This window comes from Thermobia domestica, chromosome 13 (assembly GCF_964235325.1).
Source record: "Thermobia domestica chromosome 13, izTheDome1.hap1.1, whole genome shotgun sequence".
Lineage (NCBI taxonomy): Eukaryota > Metazoa > Arthropoda > Insecta > Zygentoma > Lepismatidae > Thermobia > Thermobia domestica.
Window position 1 is genome coordinate 69,106,606 of NC_137466.1, and position 22,694 is coordinate 69,129,299.

Below are 22,694 nucleotides of genomic sequence, written 5' to 3' on the forward strand. Positions count from 1 at the left end.
CTAGTTGCACTTCACGGCACTTTGTCGAATGCACAGAAACAACTTGAATAGAACACTGAAGGCACTGTTGCCAACCAATGCAAACACAACTCACTAAAACTGACCAGAAAAATCACTAAACTATATACAAAAATGAAACTAATATGAATAAAAATAATGCACATATGCAAGCTTATCCAATATTTTCATTACATCACTTATTATTATTGTAATGATAATTCAATTCACCTTCGAAACGATGCGCAGGTTCTATCTATTAAATTGTATACATCCTTTCTGATATTATTTGCTTCATTATAATTACAAAATGTCAAATGTATCTTACTTGTGCTCATTACTTAATTAATTTATATGTTGCAGTTGATTCTGTACATATTCTCTGATTCCAGAAGAATACAAAAGAAAACACTTTATCGTAATAATGCTGCAGGCATTACCACAGGATTAGAGTTTTATATGAAGGATCTATCTAATGAATATCTAGAGAAAGATATTACTCCAAAAGGATGGAATGTAAGTGTGCTTATTAGGTAAATAATACAACGATTTAGTCGAAATCATTTAGGGCAGTAGAGGTTTTTTTAAGAGCCGCAACAAATTGAAGTCATCTGGCGACAAAATAGAACTCTAGTTTGGCAAGGCAAACTTGACACGTTTGACAACATACTATTTGATACAAATTGTCGTAGTCAGGAAAACAAATAACTTCCAAGTTTTTTGATTGCGCATCTTGTCAAGTGTTTATATATAGAGAGTGAGATAGATATGAATTTAACCTCGTATTGTTTGAATAGCAAACTCCCTGGAGTTATGGCTCATGAAGGCCTGTGACCAGTCACATTGCCTTTAAATTGGTAAAGAAGTATTCTCATATATTGTTATTATAAGTGTGCGTAGTCTTCCTTCTAGCTTTATTGTAACCTACCCATTTGAAGTTGTTTAAGGTGGATCACTACGTGTTCTCGGTGCTATGCTAAACGCTGCTTGAATAGTGCTGCGTTGCCAGGTAGTGTGGTGTGCTTACTGGTGCCAGATAATAAAAGAAGTAATCATGCAATTCTGCTTGGATACTTACTGGACAAAATTAGTTTTCGACCCTTATCTCAATTCACAGCTAAGTTCCGCTTTTCGAACTGAAATGCTAGAAACTAGGAATTAAACGTACAAATTTGGCAACAACGCATTATGGCGTTCTGCTCAAGTTTCTTCTCAAAGTTTATTTTCTTAAATGTAAGTTAATATTTTAAAAAAATGTGAAACATAACACGAAAAACGGTCAAACAATATATATTTCGTAATAAGATCGTTACTTTAAAATACTTTACACATACAAATAAACATTTCATAAAATTGAGCACTTCTAGTAAGATCTAACAGCAAGTGCCATCTTGTGTGCTCATTGTAAAACGAATAAAATATTTTCTTTTATTTGTTCCCTTTCTCGATATTAGAAGACATTACCAAATGAATCAGTGTCTTGTGTTGTAGCTGAAACATAACTTTATCTTATAGTACAATATCTATAATATGTAACGTTTCATTGCGCAGTAGTTAAGGGAAAGAGCTAAAAATATGTACTGACTTCCGGGTGGTGATCCTCCTTAATGTTGGAAGAAGGGGAATCAGAAAATTCAAAATTCAACCCAATCAGTAACGAAACTTAGAGTAAGGCTTTAAGTCTTACCATTTTCATGTACTTTATTTGTTTGGTTTAATTAGTTCATTACATGTGATATTGTGTATGAATGAAATTACATATGAATTGAAATTACTAACTAGCTGGTGCTCGTAGCGTGGTCTGAAATCCAGGTTTCTTAGAGGAGATATGGAGAGATGGGGAGTAATGGTTAGGAACGTCTGTGATGGTTGATCTTGCATGAAGATCTACGCACCCGACTACTGCACGAAATTTACTCGTCGATTGAGGTTGCGAACATATGTTAATAATAGATACAACCTCATCATTGTATCAGGACATAAAATATAGAAACAACAAGGCATTTTGCGTTTTTGCATTTTATCTTCAATTGAGAGCTCTACAACAGTTACCGCCAGAGCGAACATAGAAATCATTCTTTTACAATTCTAGAAGTGACTTTCTTTTTCGTATTTGTGTCATCGTTCACTGCAGACTACGAAGTAAACAAAGGACCTATCTGAATATTGGACGTCATAAAACGGTGCTATACATATTGTGAAAGTATGGTTTATAAGTATGAGGATAAGTACACATGTTGATCAAAATAAAAGAAACACTGAAGTTGGAAACAAGTCATATATCTTGGTTGGGAACCAAAGCTAAGTGGAAAAACCAGCGCTGGGCTGTTGGTAGTGGTGTTTTAGGGCAAATCGTATTACGTAAGGAGCAGTAGAACGGCAGCGTGCAATGAACTGGGAACACGGTATTGCTGTAAAATGAGCAATCTCTCTGATTTCCAAAAAGGTGAGTTGTTGGCGCTCGATTATATAGTATGATTTTGACGAAGGCAGCAAGTGTATTGAATGTTTTGGCAAGGACAGTGTCTAAGGTTCAATCTACAAAACTCACATCGGCGAAGAGTAACAGTGGTCTGAAGAAAACTCTCAGTGACAGGTGCCAACGAGCATTAAAGCGGATTATCATGCAGCGTTGTCGTGCGACTACGGTGCAAGTGACGGAGGAACTCAAGCAAAATGTCGAAAACCCACGTCTGCACAGTTCGCTATTGACATAGGGAGTTACATGACATGGGCATAGGGCATGAGTTGCATGAGCGAACCAACTGATTAAAAAAAACATAACGCTTTGGCACGACGCCGATTGTGCTGCAGATATGCAACATGAAACACTGATGATTGGAAATGTGATATGGATGAATCATGGTTCACCTTATTTTAAACCGCAGGTTGTGTTTATGTGTCGCGGATACCCAAACAAGCGCCAAAGTGTCTCCGCCCAACTATGAGACATGGTTGAGGCTATATGATGATATGGACTACAATATCCTGGTTGCAGTGGTTCATGTATTGAATCTTACCTGTTACGTCACTGTCTGTAATTATGTTACCGTTTTAAGGGACCGTGCGCATCATATGCTCCAAATGTTGTTTTGCACAATGACCACATTCCAGGATGACAATGCACTCATTCTTACAGGTAGAACTTTGTCAACGTGTTTGAGAAACATTGAAATAAAGTTGAATATCTCCTCTGATCCATAGATTCCCAGATCTGAACGAATTTAACATTTGTGGTCTGTTTTGGAAACACGAATCCGGTACAAATTTCTATTCCATTCTCTCTCACGGAATTGAGTGATGCACTGCACGTGGAATGGCTTAATATTACATTTGTTACCATTCACGACCTCTGCAGCTCCTCTGACAAGTGAGGGCGGAAGCTGATCCAACAACATAGTCTGGTAAATTGCACTTTTTTCTTGTGTTATTCTAATATTTTGACATCTCATTAATATACATTGTGATTCTTTTTGTATATTATACAAGAATCAGAGGCTTCAAATAACTGGATTAAAAATACTTAAATTAACGAAGTCAATTAACGTTTGTAATAAAAATGTTTAATTGACAATCAGAAATTAATCTTAATTCTCTTTATTAAGTGTGTAAACCATGTTACTTATTGACTTTCTTAAATTCCAGGTATACATTCATGATCCTGACAAGTATCCCGATGTTCAAAGAGGAGTATTTGTGCGTAGTAGACGATCTTATGGGATGCAGATCGAAATCGAACCATCCATTACAGTTAGTACCCATGGTGTTCGGTACGTGAATAAGGACAAAAGAAAATGTGTTTATACTGACGAAGTTAACCTCTTAACCACCTCAGTATATAATCTGGAAAATTGTCACATAGAGTGCAGAATGAATTATACGAAAGACCATTGCAAGTGTACACCATATTATTATTCACGAACTGGTAAGTTTTTGATTTTGTATTTTATTGTATTTACAATGGCACAAATAATTTTGGTCATAGCTACTCTCATATCATTGGGTTAATAGGTAATTTGGAAATTTTGTTGTTATGTAACATCCGAGAGAGAGATAATGATCTGTTAACAATGACAATATGAAATGACGTCGGATTGAAATTGGTGATTGTATTATATTGATGATCACGATAAAGAACTTAATTTTTGGCGATGGTGAATATATTAGATAAATTTTCTTCTGCATTCCGTGTATATGGTTCAGAACAGTACCGTGAAGAGGTTATCTTATATTTCTTCCTCGTCTACATCCAATTTAACTTGAAATCTGTTCAAGTTTCAAAATAAACGTAGAAGTTGAGAAAAGGGTTGTAGAAAGGGACGAGAATCATCTCTTAATAATGTTGAAGGAGAACAAAAGATCTCAACACTAACGAAGGATATCGTACTCTCTATTTACGATAATTCTATCCTCATCTTAATTAAGATCTGTTTCAGTGAGACTGAAGATTGATTGTAACAGCCTAAACTCCACTCTAAAACTACTCTAGGTATTCAAACAAACTGTTCCGAATGGAATTGGACATCAATTTTATGTTTGTTTTGGGCGAAGGGAACTAAGAAATTATATAATTTATTGAAAAATAAATCTTGTACAAAACTCGTGCAAAGAGATTTACCGAAAAACGAAACCACTGGAAGTAGGATAGGATAGCGGTTCGTAATGTCGTTATATTTTTATCACTTCTAAACTTAAAAATAATCTGTGTAGATTTTATATCACAAGTATATATGTTTGATAGTGTGAAGTAAGTTTCGCTTCTGGAAATTTAATTTAAATATATCACATACTAGCTTAAATACCTATCCTTCGCACGGAGAAGATGAGCTCTATGCAATATATTATATTTAAAGGTAAAGAAATGAGTAAAATAAATTATTTTTATGTCCTCCAACCTCTCATGACGATGAGGCTAAAGTTGTACTTGAATGGCATAAGTGATTTAACTATTCATCTCATCAACCACGAAATCTATGAATTTGACACTACTATAGGGAATTTTGGGAATGTTCATCTTCCAATGGGTTTCTCATCTTCACCCGCTATAACGATGAGGGCTAAATTTAGACTTCAACGATGTTGGGAGTGTTACTATTCATCTTAGAGACCCTGAAAATGTGAATTGGACACCTATATCCGAAGTATAAGGTATTTATCATATTTTATGCATACATTGTGACCCCCATTTGTGTCTTCCAGGGCCGAAATTTCAGAAAATTATTTTGTAGGCGATTAGATCTATGATGATTCTAGGTTACTCCTTTATATGCGAGAAGCTGACAACAGGCACATGCATACATTATTTTATTATTATTAAAGAAAAAGATGTAAAAGTTCATTCCCTTGTTGACGTGTCCATTTGTTTGTGATAAATCCACTCTTAGACACATTTGTTATGTTCTACGCGTAAAAGGTAAATTGATACCTTTTCTGATACCACTTTTAAATTACTCGAGAATGTATGTAATATGTTATTTTGTTCAGTGGGATGCGCAAAGGGATTTCTGGATTTTATTCTTGCTTGAGCAAGATATTATGCAAAAATAAACATTTAACATATTAAGGATATGTATAAAAAATATCTAAAATTATGTGAACGTGAGAGCTTGAACTCACTCTCCTTTGACGAATTTCTGCGTACGCTACTGATATTGTTTATTCAGATTTGATATGTGTGAAAGAGAGAAGAGTTGAAAATAATTAATACTTTTTTCCAGGTGTCAGAGAATGTCGTGCAACTTACGAAGATATGAAGTGCCTATTTGATATCCATAGTAAGTGGTGAACAAATACATAAATCTCTGCTAAACCATACATATACTTAGACCTAGCTAATATTGCTTCCTTGGATCCATAAACGGTAGATTCATCCAACTTGATGAATATTTTTGTCAAGCCTCCACAAATAGACCAGTCAAAATACGGTTTAACCTGGACAAAACTGCAACCTTTAGTTTCACAACTGCATTTTGTTTAGGTACCATCCCTGATGTAAATATCCTAAATCCGATAAAAATCCCAATAGGGGAACACCAAAATTTTACTCTTTTGCTGTTTTGAGTGAAAATTTGATTTTTTTGTCATTTCGGCAACAAATCTTCATGTATTGCCTTGCCACCCAGAACTTATTGTTTTTCAGAGTTTGACATTTTTAAAAGTTTTTTTTTTTTTTTTTTGCCATTTCAAGTAAAAGTGAAATAAAAACAAATTATTAAGAAGCGTCAATTCAAAATTCATGCTAATTTATTTCAACAAGGAAACTGAAAAGCAATCCATTACGTGAAGAATGCATTATCATAATGCAGTATACAAGACAATATGTTTTTTCAGAAACGTTGTCCCTACATATAAAACAAAAAATGCTTAAGGTTACTGTGCCCACCCCCTTGTCCGAGCACTTCGCCTTTTCGCCACCAGATGCTCACTTTTTCATTTAGCAATCACTGCTGGCACCTCTACTGGGAAGAACTGAAAGATCGTACCGCTCAGTTTAAATGTGTCCAGGATATCCACAATTGAAGTGGGCGGGGAGAGGAATCCAACAGTTTTTTTTTCCTTCGTGCACCTGCAGTCAGTCAGCAAGCCGTGTTGTTCAGCCGCAGGGCAAAATCTCAACCATTGACGGGTAACAGAAATCTTTTCTTTTTGCAGGTAGAAATAGAGTTTTTGTACGAAAAACGTGAATTAGGTTGCAAAGAGCGTCATTCGCATCGCGTTGACAAATTTTCTTTCGTCCGTTTATCACATGAAGCTCTTTTCTTTTTTTTTCGATTATTACCAGAATATGAGATAAGAAACCTAAATGGTTCTTTGTATACAGAAAACAAACAATACCAATATTTTCTTACATATCAGTATTATATGATTTTTTTTTCATTAAGTGTATGATGCTTGAAAAATGGACAGAATGAATTTTGATTTTTCTATTTGTCCCTATCCTTCTGAGTATATAGAATGCTGTGGCGCAACTAAAGGGTCTGCAGGGCCCGCAACATTGAGAGGCCCAGAACAGAAAGAGGCCCATTTCAGTTTCGAACTTAAACTTTATAATGTTAGGATGTTAAAAATTATGTGATGTTTCAACTATATATCATTTTTACCTGTGAAGACGGTAACACCTGAGCGATTATTTAGTAATTTAAATGCCAACAAAACTTATACTGACCAGCGAAAACATTATGACCACTCGCTACTTTTTGAACGAAATCTTCGGGCTGAGATAAGAGCTACAAGGCATATCACAACCGCGCGCCAAACACGACAAGAATCTCACTCGATTAGTCAGTGTGGTGCTTGTGCCTTGAATGGGGAAGGACGACGATATATCAGGGTGACTAAATGGCTGGGAGCTTCATTTCGGGAACAGCGCGACTTGTCGAGTTTTCGCGATCTGCAGTGCTTATGTATTTCAAAGATGGGAAAAGGACAGTGAAACCAGCATCGAACCAAACAACAAAAAGTGGGGCGACTACATCTCATTAAAAATGTCGTAGACTCTCGAGGTTGGTACAGAAGAATAGACGAAAACTATAGCACAATAATAATAATAATAATAATAATAATAATAATAATAATAATAATAATAATAATAATAATGTGCTTTTTTTGCATATGAGTAAGTTGTGACTCACTGATACAACATAGAAAGTCAAAACTGTCCTCTGTAAACTTTCCGTGACTCATGGATGTGGATAGAGGGGGTCCGTTTAACATTTTTGCGGGGAGACCCATTCGTCCTTACTTACGCTACTGAGAGGTAAGGTAAAATAATTACACCAATATATACATATATATAAACTCCTGGCGCAACAGTCCCTTGTGATCTGAGTCTGCAGCGGGCTTATGTTAGTGGTCAGCACAACTACACCCAACGTAGCCGGCTGTCTAGATTGAAGTCCGCTATCTTTTAGTTTCCCAACTTTTCTCTCGATGTTTGGTCAACACAGCAATGTTTGAGTGCCACACCGGGAATTAAACCCTGGACGACGCACACCGTATCACTTTCGCTAATCTTTTGGTAAAATTCAGGTTAGGGTGGTACTGAATTATTTTTGGAATATGCCATTTCTCATAAGGTAAAGTTCAAAAGTATTGTGACATAATTAAAAAGCTCATTATCAACCACGTATTCTTGCCTCTAATATCACTAAAAGTTTTCGAGATATGTGTCAAAAATGGTTGAAACACTTGAAGTTAGTTTAGTAACTTGAAGAAGATAGTGGCCTTATACATACACAATTGCTCCAATTTTTATTTTTATTCTTCTCTCTCGTAAAGAAATACAAAATCATAATTTCAACCATTTTGGTACATTTTTCATAATTTGAAGGGCGAACAGCCGGTTTCTTTCCTTACGTTTTGAACTTGGGATTTATATACTTCTTGTCACTTATCGTGAAAGTCATATAATGACATAGGTCCCAAAGCTAGAATATATTATGCGACAGAGGTAATGACAATTTCATCTCTAAGATCTATTAAATTTGACATTTATTGAACGATAGCGGTTTTATAATACGAATAAATTTTTCGCAATAAGGTGCATATAGTGGTCGTAAGAAATGACAAAAGCTACCATTGACCTTTATAGTTTGACTGATGCTTTTTCGATCATGGTCTTCCCCTTAAATTTTGTAAAGGACAGTATCATTTTAATTATCTTGGCCTAATTTCCTAAAGCCTCTCATTCGTACGCTAAAAGAAAGATTTCTATTTTTTATGTATAAGAATTCAGGGAATGCAAATTTATTCAAAATTCGTTTACAATTAAAGTCGGCTAAACAGATATTCCTTTGAGATTTCTGTATTTTAAAAACAAATTCACGATTTCAGTTCTTTGTCTTTACTTGTTTCCATGTTGTTTTTTTTTATATCAATACTGTATGATCAATTCCAAGAATTATTTTAGTTCTCCGGTACATCCATTTATAACAAGCTCCAAATACTGCTACAATTTTAATGTGGTTTCAGGAGAATCTGCATATCTCGTCCTTTTGTTACTCTCTATATATTCATCTACTATGTAAACAAACATCAGTGAAAGAAAGAGGCTGAGAGCTAACACGTGCTCCGTGAGGAACGTTGTCATTCCTTTCACTGACATATCTAGAGAGTCTAGTGTTGCCAGGAGACAAGACGAGATTTCTGGCTGTGTGGTCTCGTCTCATATCGAATGGTTCTGTCTCGTCTCGTGGCAACACCAGAAAGGCTGAGGCCCACAAAAAGAGCTGTTATACCAAGTGGTTAAAATTACAACTTTTAACCAAGTTTTGTTTGGTAGCACAACACACAACACGACTGCAATCTTCCAGCAACGGCTGCTTAGATTCGACTGAACCAGTAATTACTTTGATAGGAACATTTGTCAATACCGTCAGTACAGACGAAAGGCAAGATTTCCCCATTTATTCTGATATCCTTTTTTCAGAACCCCTGGCGCCACTTCAACAAATAAGGAGGCCTATGTAACTTTCCCATTTAAAAAATGGTTTAGCTTCGAATAACATCATAAAACAATAAAAAAGATAAATTTTGTTGTCAAATCAGCATCTTTTCATAACTCAGTATCGAGAAAGGCTGACACGTTTCTGTCTTGGTTCGGAACGAGAAAGACAATGAAACAATAGTTAGTTACTGATAAAATTGCCACTTCTACTTGTACTTCTATAACAGGATTTTTATACGTAGATATCTCCACCAGCCTCCGGAATAAAATCTTCTGAAACACTGATCTCAATGAACGCTTTACATTTGTATTTGAATCTGGAGCACTATCACAAAATAATTAAACTTGAATCGATTGAAAAATGGAAGTGAAAGCTGTTTGTAAGAATCATTTTTAAAAAATTCTTTAGGTATTCCCTGTTCTTTGTAGGATTTGAAACATTGAATCATTTGGATCATTTGAAATAATAAAAGATGGTATACATTTCGAAGGCAAATAATTTATTCCGATTTAATAAATTTTTAAGCAAATTCAGAAACTGTGTTTGTATTTTTCGAGACACGAGACGAGACATTTCACAAAAAGTTTCGTATTGTATCGTGTCTCGCTTCAAAGAGTCGAATCCTGTCTCGTTGGAACACTAAGAGAGTCTTACGCATTCTCTTTCCAAGAAAGTGAAACTTGAAAAGCACATTCAGTCAATTGTTATCATAGAATATACTATGGGCATAGCCACTGATGTGTAGAAGGTGACACAGGCGGAATTTGTTCTTATGGAGCCCTTGGCGAGTTGGAGCCGTGGGGCTCTATTATTTGGATTAGAAACATTGGTTCAAAAATATTTTACATTTAGCATACATATATACACATATATATATATATATATATACATACACACACGTACATGTGTGTTACATATACTTTAATTAATGTGTGGACCTGCGGACAAGGTATAGTTCGCCCGCCCGAAAAACCGCCTCTGGGGGGTGGGTTCGAAGCGCACTCCTGAAACATAGAATTATGCTAATCGTAATTTTCTGAGATAGACTACCCCCCGAGGAATAAGTAAATAAATAAAAATAGTTTCGTAATGTTTATCTTCCGTATACGAGTAATTGAAAAATTTTAGTGTTTCAACAATGAGAGCTGTATACAGGTGATTCTGGCCCAAAATTTCGGCTCTCTCCCCCACGGTTGTTTTAAGAATTTTTATCTATTATCTACTCCCTTGGAGTAACTCTTGCTCTGTATTTTCATGGGCTTGCAACCGTCAGAATGAATATCCTGGCTGCTTTCCCAGCTACCCATTCAGCATGCAATAGATACATGCAATAACAATCAAATCCCACACAAACTACTCTACCCATCAAATATTTTAACATGGAAAATTCTTTTACGCAACGTATTTCGTTTGTTTAAAATGGAATAGACCTAAATACAACTTTTTTAAATGTTCTTCTGGAAATTCGATAGCGAGATCGCTCACATCAAAAAATGAGATAATTAGTGCTCTGACAATCTGGTAGAAATACAACATGCCATATATACACATTACTGTGATTACATTGCTATTTATTCAATGATTATTTTGCTTAGAGCTTTCTTACTCTCCAGGGTACTCTTCAAGGGTATATAATTACTCTTCACTTATGTCGCGAAAAAATATTCAGCTTGCAAATTTATTTCGAGAATTTCTCATTCCCTAATACATGTTGATTCTCTGAATTTGTACGTACAGCCGACAAACTTACATAGAATCTCAACAGAGTTCAAATGTGAGGTGTCTGCTGGGAAGCACAGGTCAGTTGTATGGGAGGGGCTTTTAGAGTGCAATTCTAGGAACACTGTGGGCTTTTAGAGTGTAATTCTAGGAACGCTGTAGGGGGCCATCCCGCTCCACCTGAGACAAAAAAAAATCTGGAAGCACACAACTAGTTCACACTGGCTATAAACAAGTTCTGGCGCAACAAAGTTCTGAATGAAATATATATATATATATATATATATATATATATATATATATATATATATATATATATATATACTATTCCTTTTCCGAACAATAACATTTACCGATGACCTGTTAGCCCCTCCACCACAGCCACCATGAAAACAAATTCAATCGGAATTTGTCCAGCTCGTTTGATCACGAATAATTATCGTTTGATCCCAACGCATACTGATGTATTACACACAATTTGGGTAGAGCTTGTTAGCCCTTGATAATCGACATGTATCATTCCATAGATATTTCAATCGTAAATAGGTAAGCAAAGTTTGCTTAGTTTCTGGTAGCAAGTATGGAAAATAGTTTACTGTTTATTTAAAAATGGAGGCCTCCAACAATGAAACTAACAACAATATGAGAAATCGACATGTACCACTCTAGATATCTGAATTGTAAATATGACAAGTTTGGTCAGCTTCTGGTAAAAAGTATGGAAAATAAAGTGAATCGTTTATTTAACAATGGTAGTCTCCAACAACGCAACTAAAACAATATGTGAAATCGACATGAACCATAGGATAGATATTTCAATCTTACATAGGTACGCAAAGTTTGGTCAGTTTCTCGTAGAAAGTATGACAGATAAAGTTTATTGTTTATTTAACAATGGTGGCCTCTAACAATGCAACTAACAACAACAAGTGAAATCGACAAGTACCATTTCATAGATATCTAAATCGTAAAGGAGTGTGCTAAGTTTGGTTAATCTGTGGTAAAAAGTATGGCAGATAAAGTTGATTGTTTATTTAACAATGGAGAAATCAAACAATTATTTATTGAACAATTGTGGCCTTAAACGATAAAACTAACAATAATATGTGAAATCGACAAGTACCATTCCCTAGATATCTCAGTGGTAATCCGATTGGTGTGCCAAGTTTGGTCAGTTTCTGGTACAAAATATAGCAAATAAAGTTGATTCTTTATTTAACAATGGTGGCCTCCAACAATGAAACTAAGAACAATATGTGAAATCAACACGTACTATTTCCTACATATTTCAATCTTAAATGGGTGTGCAAAGTTTGGTTAGTCTGTGGTAGAAAGTATGGCAGATAAAGTTGATCGTTTATTTCACAATGTAGAAATCCAAGGATTGTGTATTTAAAAATGGTGGCCTTCAACAATGAAAGAACAACAATATGTGAAATCGACACATATCTTTCCCTAGATATTTCAATCTTAAATGAGTGTGTAAGGTTTGGTCAGTTTCTGCTAGAAGGTATGGCATATAAAGTTGATTCTTTATTTAATAATGGTGTCCTCTAACAATAAAATTAACAACAATAAGTGAAATCGACACGTACTGTTCCATAGATGTCTCAATTGTAAATGAGTGCGCCAAATTTGGTTAGTTGTGGTAGAAAGAGTGTAAGATAAAGTTGATTGTTTAGGTAACAATTTAGAAATTCAACGATTGTTTATTTAACAATGGTGGCCTTCAACAATGAAAGAACAACAATATGTGAAATCGACACATACCATTCCATAGATATCTCAATCGTTCATGAGTGTGCAAAGTTTGCTTAGTTTGTGGTAGAAAGTATGGCAGATAAAGTTGATCGTTTATTTAACAATAGAGAAATCCAACGAATGTTTATTTAACAATGGTGATCTTTACAATGAAACTAACAACAATATGAGAAATCGACACATATGTTTCCCTAGATATTTCACCTTAAATGTGTGTGCAAGGTTTGGCAAATTTCTGGTAGAAAGTATGGCACATATAGTTGATTGTTCATTTAAGAAACCTGGCCTCTAACAATGAAACTAACAACAATAAGTAAAATCGACACGTACCATTCCATAGATATCTCAATCCTAAATGAGTGTGCCAAGTTTGGTTAGTTTGTGGTTGAAAGTGTGGCAGATAAAGTTGATTGTTTATTTAACCATGGGGAAATCCAACGATTGTTTATTTAATATTGGTGGCCTCGAACAATGAAACTAAAAACAATATGTGAAATCGACTAGTAGATATCTCTGTGCAAATCCGATGGGTGTGCCAAATTTGGTCAGTTTGTTTTAGAAAGTATGGCAGATAAAGTTGATTGTTTATTTAAGAATAGTGGCCTTCAACAATGAAACTAACAACAATATGTAGAATCCACACGTACCATTCCCTAGATACTGCAATCTTAAATGGGTGTGCAAAGTTTCTTCATTTTCTCGTAGAAAGTACGAAAGATAAAGTTGATTGTTTACTTAACAACGGTGGCCTTCAACAATGAAACTAACAACAATATGTGAAATCGGCACGAACCATTCCATTGATATCTCAATCGTAAATGAGTGTGCCACGTTTGGTTAGTTTCTGGTAGAAAATATGGCAGTCAAAAGTTGACTGCATACTTAACACTGGAGAAATCCAACGATTCTGTATTTAAAAATGGTGGCCATCAATAATGAAACTAACAACAACATGTGAAATCGACACATAGCATTCCGTAGATATTTCAACTTTCAAGGGGTATGCAAAATTTGGTCAGTTTCTGGTAGAAAGTATGGCAGATATAGTTGATTGTTTATTTAAAAATGGCGGTCTCTAACAATAAAACTAACAACAATAAATGAAATCGACACGTACCATTCCATAGGTATCTCAATCGTAAATAAGTATGCCACGTTTGGTTAGTTTGTAGTATAAAGTATGGCAGATAAAGTTGATAGTTTATTTAATAATGGAGAAATCCAACGATTGTTTTAAAATGCTGGCCTCGAACAGTGAAACTAACAACATGTGAAATCGATTGGTACCATTCAGTAGATATCTCTGAGGTAATCCGATGGGTGTGCCAAGTTTGATCAGTTTGTGTTAGAAAGTGTGTTAGATAAAGTTGACTGTTTACTTAACAATGTAGGAGTTCAGTAATGAAACTAACAAGAATATGTGGAATCGACACGTACTATTCTTTAGATATCTCAATCTTAAATGGATGTATAAAGTTTGGTCAGTTTGTGGTAGAAAGTACGGCAGAAAAAGTTGATTCTTTACTTAAAATTGTGTTCTCTAACAATGAAAGTAACAACAATATGTGAAATCGACCCATACCATTCCATAGATATCTCAATCGTAAATGATTGTGCAAGCTTGGTTAGTTTGTGGAAGAAAGTGTGGCAGAAAAACTTGATTGTTTATTTAACAATGGTGGCATCTAACAATGAAAGAACAATATGTGAAATCGACACGTACCATTCCCTAAATATTTCAATCTTAAATGCGTGTGCAAAGTTTGGATAGTTTCTGGTAGAACGTGTGGCAGACAAAGTTGATTGTTTTTTAAAAATGGTGGCCTCTAAGAATGAAAGTAACAACAATAAGTGAAATCGGCACGTACCGTTCCATCGACATCTCAATCGTAAATGATTGTGCAAGTTTGGTCAGTTTGTGGTAGAAAATATGGCAGATAAAGTTGATTGTTGTTTAATAATGAAGAAATCCAACGATTATGTATTTAACAATAGTATCTTACAACAATGAAACTAACAACAATATGTGAAATCGACACATAGCATTCCGTAGATATTTCAACTTTAAATGGGTGTGCAAAGTTTGGTCAGTTTCTGGTAGAACGTATGGCCATTAATGTTGATTGTTTGTTTAACAATAGTGGCCTCTAACAATGAAACAAACAACAATATGTGAAATCGACCCATACCATTCCATAGATATCTTAATCTTAAATGATTCTGCAAATTTTGGTTAGTTTGTAGTAGAAAGTGTGGCAGAAAAACTTCATTGTTTATTTAACAATGGTGGCATCTAACAATGAAAGAACAACAATATGTGAAATCGACACGTACCATTCCCTAGATACTTCAATCTTAAATGCGTGTGCAAAATTTGGTCAATTTCTGGTAGAAAGTGTGGCAGATAAAGTTGATTGTTTTTTAAAAATGGTGGCCTCTAAGAATGAAACTAACAACAATAAGTGAAATCGCACGTACCGTTCCATCGACATCTCAATCGTAAATGATTGTGCAAGTTTGGTCAGTTTGTGGTAGAAAGTATGGCGGTTAAAGTTGATTGTTTATTTAATAATGGAGAAATCCAACGATTGTTTAACAATGGTGGCCTCGAAGAATGAAGCTAACAACAATATGAGAAATTGATTGGTACCATTCAGAATATATCTCTGTGGTAATCCGATGGGTGCGCCAAGTTTGGTCAGTTTGTGTTAGAAAGTATGGCAGATGAAGATGATCGTTTATTTAACAATGTAGAAATCCAACGCTTGTGTATTTAACAATGATGGTCTTGAACAATGAAACTAACAACAATATGAGAAACCGACACATATCTTTCCCTAGATATTTCAATCTTAAATGAGTGTGCAAGGTTTTGTCAGTTTCTGGTAGAAAGTGTGGCAGATAAAGTTTATTCTTTATTTAACAATGATGTCCTCTAACAATGAAACTAACAACAATAAGTGAAATAGACACGTACGGTTCCATAGATGTCTCAATTGTAAATGAGTATGCCAACTTTGGTTAGTTTGTAGTATAAAGTATGGCAGATAAAGTTAATTGTTTATTTAACAATGGAAAAATCCAGCAATTGTTTGTTTAACAATGGTTTCCTCGAAGAATGAAACCTGTCGAACATTCGACAGGTACCATTTGCTAGATGTATCTGTGCTAATCGGATGGGTGTGCCAAGTTTGGTCAGTTTGTTTTAGAAAGTGTGGCACATAAAGTTGATTGTTTATTTAACAATGGTGGTCTTCAACAGTGAAACTAACAACAATATGTGAAATCGACACGTACCATTCCCTAGATATTTCAATCTTAAATGGGCGTGTAAAGTTTGGTCAGTTTCTGGTAAAAAGTACGGCAGATAAAGTTGATTGTTTACTTAACAATGGTGGCGTCTAACAATGAAACTAATAACAATAAGTGAAATCGACACGTACCATTCCCTAGATTTTGTAACGTCCATTAACCAGATTATATCCGTTTTTGCTTAATTTTTGAATTGTTCATTTTATTTTTGATTGTTTTAATTTTATTAGTTGCATATGTTAACATTGTTGACGGTGGCCCCATCTACCGTTTTAGACACAAACTATTTGGACGTAATGAATAACCTTAAGCAAATAAAGGGAAGACAAAAAGAAAAGAACTTTGGAAGGCAAATTATACATGTACACCTTGTCTCAAAAAGGTTGAGCGCATTCTTTATTGGTGTTTTGAGGCAAAAATTTTCTAAGTCCAGCTTCGGGTATCTTCGGGAAAAAGTAAGCCAGGTTCGAACCTCCAAGCCAGCCTTTGCAATCGGGAAAAAGTTTGCAGATGTGTTTTTCTTCTTTTAAATATAATAAGACTTGTTACCAAGTGTTTAAGAAAGCAACATTGATTGAAATACTTAATGATACAATATTTCGAAACGTTTTATTAATGTCACCATATGCTTGCTTATCATTTAGCTCTCCATACGTAATGGAACATTTAAATACGTTAAAGAATCTTTCCATATGTAAAAGAATGCTCAAAATTAAGAAATAGAACATAATTATCGCCTGAGTACTAAAATAAAAGTCAAAGTAGAACAGAAACAGCGTTTGTAATGGATATGAATGTCATAATTATCTTGAGATTCGTTATACAACGCTAGAAGCTTAGTTCTGGAAGTTCTTGTGTTAGCTCATTGGTAAGCTGTCGGATTTCAAATCATAAGGTTGTGAGTTCGATCCCCCTCTGGGTCAATAATTTTTTAAAATTATATTTTCCGCAATGCATGAAAAATTATATAAAATAATTACATTAAAATACATAAGTTGTTTATATATAACATAATCATTGCAGAACATAGTAATTATTATGTTTAAAATATAACATCTGAGATAATTTTCACAGTAGGTCGGTATTATATATGAGAATGTTAAATACAAGTTAGGAAAATCGTTTAATAGCAATAAATAAGTTATGTAGTGTATTTATTTGCAGCTATTTGTCATACAGATTTAACTTCTCAATATTCTCATTACAGTATGTTATTTATATTCGTGAAATGCAGTATATTCCTACTGATATAGAAAATGTATAAACAGAGTATCCAAAGTCGTATCCTGCTTCAAGACACATAACTTTTCCCGATCCCCTTAACGTCACGGGAAGAAACACAAATTCTCTTTAGAACGGAATGTCGTTACTTAGAGTCTTATTCGAATACGTTGAATATGCTTTTGTGTATTCATCTCTCTCTCTCTCTCTCTCTCTTTCGCTTTGTTTATGTGTGTGTGTGTGTTGCGGAATATCTTAAGTTGAATACAACATTTGCAAAGTATATGAGCATCATTGTCATCGAATACCAGAAATTGAAAGTCGTGTTTCTTCAGGTTGGGTTTGCGAGTTCATGTTAGCTCACTGGTAGAGTACGGACTTGCCACTGAAGAGGTCTTGAGTTCAAAGCCTACAGCTAATTATCATTTTTTTGTTAGTAGGATTGCACAGAAATCGGATACAAGGAGTGGTTTACTTCTACAAATATTTTCAGAAGCGTTTAGGTAGCCCTGAAAAGGGCTGGTTTCGGGAGTTAAGGCGGGGGCATTAATATTGTGTCCAAGACCCTTCTGAATTTATTACACGCTCCATTCTTCTGGGCATGGAATCTATTACATGGGTGACAAATTTATCTCCTTCCCCTACCTCCAGCCATGCTTCGGAAACAAGATGCCACAGGTCATCCTGAGTTCTTGGTGGATCTGCCTCAGGCCAACTTTCCCTTAGAGTACGCTTCACTTCTGCCCACATATTTTCCATGAGATTGAGGTCTGCTCCACGAGGCGGCCAGTCGATTAAATCAATCTCAGGGTGCCCTGCGAACCATTCCTGAACCACATGGGAAGTATGTATTGGCGACTGGTATTGCTGGAACTGAATTACACCATCAGGCTGAAATACTCGTACAGATGGCACCATGATATTACTGATAATGTCTAAGTACTGAGCATTGTCCAGATGTCCTTCAATTCTATGAAGCTGTCCTGCTCCGCGACTGGAAATCCAACTCCAACATAAAATAGATACATGGCCACTGCGATTGCAAGCAGCCACATATCCATGGTCATTTCGGGTGCCTCTCGGACGATACACAAAACGGCGTCCCTCCTTTGATGTTGTGAATATGGATTCATCTGAGAAAACTAAGTTTTCCCAATTGAGACCCACATTCGCCTGTGCAAACGCGAGACGGTAAATTTTGTGGTCGTCTGAGAGTTTTTCCTTCACGGCAGCAACACGGCCACGTAACCCAGCATGACGAAGCCTTCGCAGAGCTGTATGCTTACTACCAGGAAAGAGAGAAGCTTCCCTTAGCTGTCTAGACGTACTTAGTGGGTCTAACCGGGCTTAGTTTACTAATCTCGCATCTTGAGCTTCGGTTGACACATGCGGACGACCAGGAGATCGTAAATTACCAGCCTGACCTGTAGCACCATATTTCCGAATCCATCGCCTTCCTGTAGAGGCCGGGACACCTACTCGCCTGCTAGCTGCAGTTGCAGAATAACCTTCCAACTCCCATAAAGTAATTACTGCTGTACGTCTATCCATAGTTACCAATGTTCTGAGCTGTGAGAAGGAAGCAATAGGTAAAAGCTAGTACCTGACGTGTGATTGGTTACTTGCACGACACGCCTATTGTGGGGAACAGCGTTGCCAGATCTAGCATAATGATGCTAGATCTAGCATAATTTGCATGTCTCTAGCATCTAGCATCTTGCTTTTAGCATCCTGCCCAAATCTAGCACAATTTCAGCAAGTTATCAAAAAGCCGTAAAACCTGGAGATGAGAAAGAAGTTGGTCGTGGGAAGAAAAAGAACGGCAGAAATGGGGTCTAGGTCAAAACCCCCACAGCCAAAACCCCCACACTCAAGAAATGTCAAAACACCCACACAAACGGTCATAACCCCCACACAAATGGACAAATCTCCCAAACGAATGAACGGTCAAAACCCCCACACTCAAGAAATGTCAAAACGCCCACACGATCGGTCATAACCCCCACACAAATGGACAAATCTCCCAAACGCACGAACGGTCAAAACCCCCACAGCCAAAACCCCCACACTCAAGAAATGTCAAAACGCCCACACAATAGGTCATAACCCCCACACAAATGGACAAAACAGCCACACATAGCAACGGTCATAATCCCCACATAAATGGACAAAACTCCCACACAAATGGTCAAAACTCCCACATGCAGAAATTGTCACAACTGCCACACAAATGGACAAAACCCCCACTAAATCGGACAAATCCCCCACACTCTGAAATGATCCTCATTCCACGTCTTTGTTGTGGCTCTTTATGACGCCCAAGAAGAATAGTTGCAACATCAGTTTAATTGGAATAAAAAAAAATATTAAAAACTACAAGGGCAATACATGCAACCAGGATCATTTCAGAGTGTGGGAGATTTGTCCGATTGTGTGGGCGTTTTGTCCATTTGTGTGGCATTGTGACTATTTCTGCATGTGGGACTTTTGTCCATTTGTGTGGGGGTTTTGTCCATTTATGTGGGGATTGTGACCGTTGCTATGTGTGGCTGTTTTGTCCATTTATGTGGGCGTTATGACCGTTGGAGGTTATGACCGACTACCAGTGTGGGGGTTTTGGCTGTGGGGGTTATGACCGTTCGTGTATTTGGGAGATTTGTCCATTTGTGTGGGGGTTATGACCGTTTGTGTGGGCGTTTTGACATTTCTTGAGTTTGGGGGTTTTGGCTGTGGGGGTTTTGACCGGTTCCCCAGAAATGTATCCTCTTCCATTGATTCATACACTCGGTAAACCATACAGGCAGTCTTATTTTCCGAAGTAAGTTCGGAACGGCTTTGGGCTTTTTTTTCTTTTGTGGCTCCACCCAGGGTTTTCTAATCCTTTAACTCCGAGGCATGGGCGGAGCTATGGGGGCCATTCTCCCTACAACTTTTTGACAACTTCACCATCTTTATTTCTGACTTTATGATCATATTTATACCTGAAATGACAGCTCCGAGACCGACCAAAAATCTGCCCCCCCCAGCAGACGATTCCCAACTCCGCTTATGCTGCGAAGTAATTTTCTTTCAAAATATGTAAACAAAAACTTTGCATTCATTTATACCATATATACGCCATTGAGTCTGGCAACGACTGCAGTAATTTAGTTGAGTTAAAATTTTGGTTCGTGAAGTATTGAGTTCTATTCATGCATTCTTGCTCTCTGTGTATTTTAAGTTACGTTATCGTATCTCAACTTCGTTTTTTTTTAACTCCTGAATTAGTAATTATGAGGATCTAGCATAATTTGACCGAATCTAGCATAAGTTCAATCAGGTTTTGGAATAATTCCGAGCTGTGAGTCTGGCAACGCTGGTGGCGAACGACTTGGTCAACGACTCGCGAAAGAAATCTGAAAATGGTGCGCCGTAATAATAATATTAAAAATAGTTTTTATAAAGGAATATTAATACATACGAAAAGCTGTTTAAAGAATGAATTGTTATACTGACTTTACACGTATAAAAACATATACCATATATCAAACAGATTGAGCGATATGATGATAGCTGTTTCGAGACGAACACTTTCGAAGTCCAACTTCGGGTATCTTCGGAAAACAGTAAACTAAAGCTGCGTGTTCGAACCTCCAAAGCCAACCTTAGTAATCGGGAAAAGATGTACAGATATGTTTTTCCTTCTGTTAAATATAATAAGACATGTTGAAATGGTATTAAGTGTAGAAAAAAGTAACATTTATTGAAATACTTAATGATACAATATTTCGAGACTATGTATTCACACTCTCGTTTCGTCATTGTGATTTCCATACGGAAAAGAGCATTTACGTATGAGCTCAGTTATATTTCAGAAGCAGCTTCCGAAAAGTGGTACACCACCGAGCGTTTAAATCGTGAGTTCGATACCCGTTCAGGTGAGATTCTTTTATGATATTTTACTTTCCTCAATGCATGAAAATTATGTAAAATAGTTACATTACAATTCATCAGTTGTATATATATTTTCATATCATCAGTTGTATATATGAGTTGAATATATATATTCATATCATCAGTTGTATATATCAGTTGAATATATATATTCATATCATTTCACGACATAAGTAATTCTTATCTTTAAAATATAACATCTGAGGTATTCACAGAACGTCGGTGTGTTATGTGTGAATATTGAATACAAATTTAAAAAATCGTGTAATAGCAATAAATAAGTTATGTAATGTATTTGTTTGCAGCTACTTTCATCGCAGATAACTTCTCAATATTCGCATTACAGCATTTAGATAGAGCATATCGAAAATCGGATCGTGGTTCAAGACAAAAAACTAGCTAGCCCCAAACTGTCACGTAAGAAATTCACGAATCGCAAAAGTAAAGTGAAGACATTGAGAGCGGTAATTCTTTAATCGCTCTCTCTCAACTCTCTCTTATCTGCATTTATACATATAAAAGTGTATGTATGTATGTTCCATCATAGCTCATGTATGCCTAGAGCAGGGTTTCTCAACCTGGGAGTCGCGGCCCCTAGGGGATCGCGAAGATAGGCGGAAGAGATAAATATACTTATAATCTAAAACCAGAAATTATTTTTAAATATTATTTTTAATTTTGTTCTGATAGGCATACTTTTATTTTTTATACACACTGTAAAGAACAATAAAAAATAAGTCTACTAAACATTTTCAAAGGGTGTAGAATTCGTGTTACTATTCGGTTCAAAGTCTCTTGTCGTCGCGAATTCTGTCGAGAAATTTGAAGCTTAAAATATACAAAACGATAATCATGCCTGTTGTTCTGTATGGTTGCGAAACATGGTCGCTTACTCTGAGGGAAGAACATAGACTGAAAGTATTTGAGAACAAGATCCTTAGACGAATATTCGGACCCAAGAGGAACGGGAATGGGGAATGGCGGAAACTACATAATTAATAACGAGGAACTACATAATTTATACGGGTACCCAACATTGTTAGGGTCGTCAAGTCTAGGGAGGCCTAGGTGGGCAGGTCATGTAGCTAGAATGGAAGAAAGTAGAAACGCTTTCAAAGTCTTGACTGGAAGACCAAACGGAAAACGACCATTAGGAAGACCTAGGCGCAGATGGGAGGACAATATTAAGATGGATCTCGCTGAGATAAGAATACAAAGTAGAAACTGGATCCAATTGGCTAAGGATAGAAGTCAGTGTAGAGCTTTTGTGAACGCGGCATTGAACCTCCGGGTTCCATAGGCCAT

General features: G+C 36.1%; 1 protein-coding gene across 1 annotated transcript in view; it reads left to right on the forward strand.

Moving 5' to 3' along the window:
* Positions 1 to 22,694, forward strand: part of LOC145667632 (sodium channel protein Nach-like) — a 44,321-nt gene that overhangs the window by 15,271 nt on the left and 6,356 nt on the right. The window contains exons 6-7 of the mRNA XM_081735094.1: positions 390 to 513; positions 3,643 to 3,767. Coding sequence (XP_081591220.1) covers positions 390 to 513; positions 3,643 to 3,767 — 249 coding nt within the window. The remainder of the gene's footprint in view (positions 1 to 389; positions 514 to 3,642; positions 3,768 to 22,694) is intronic.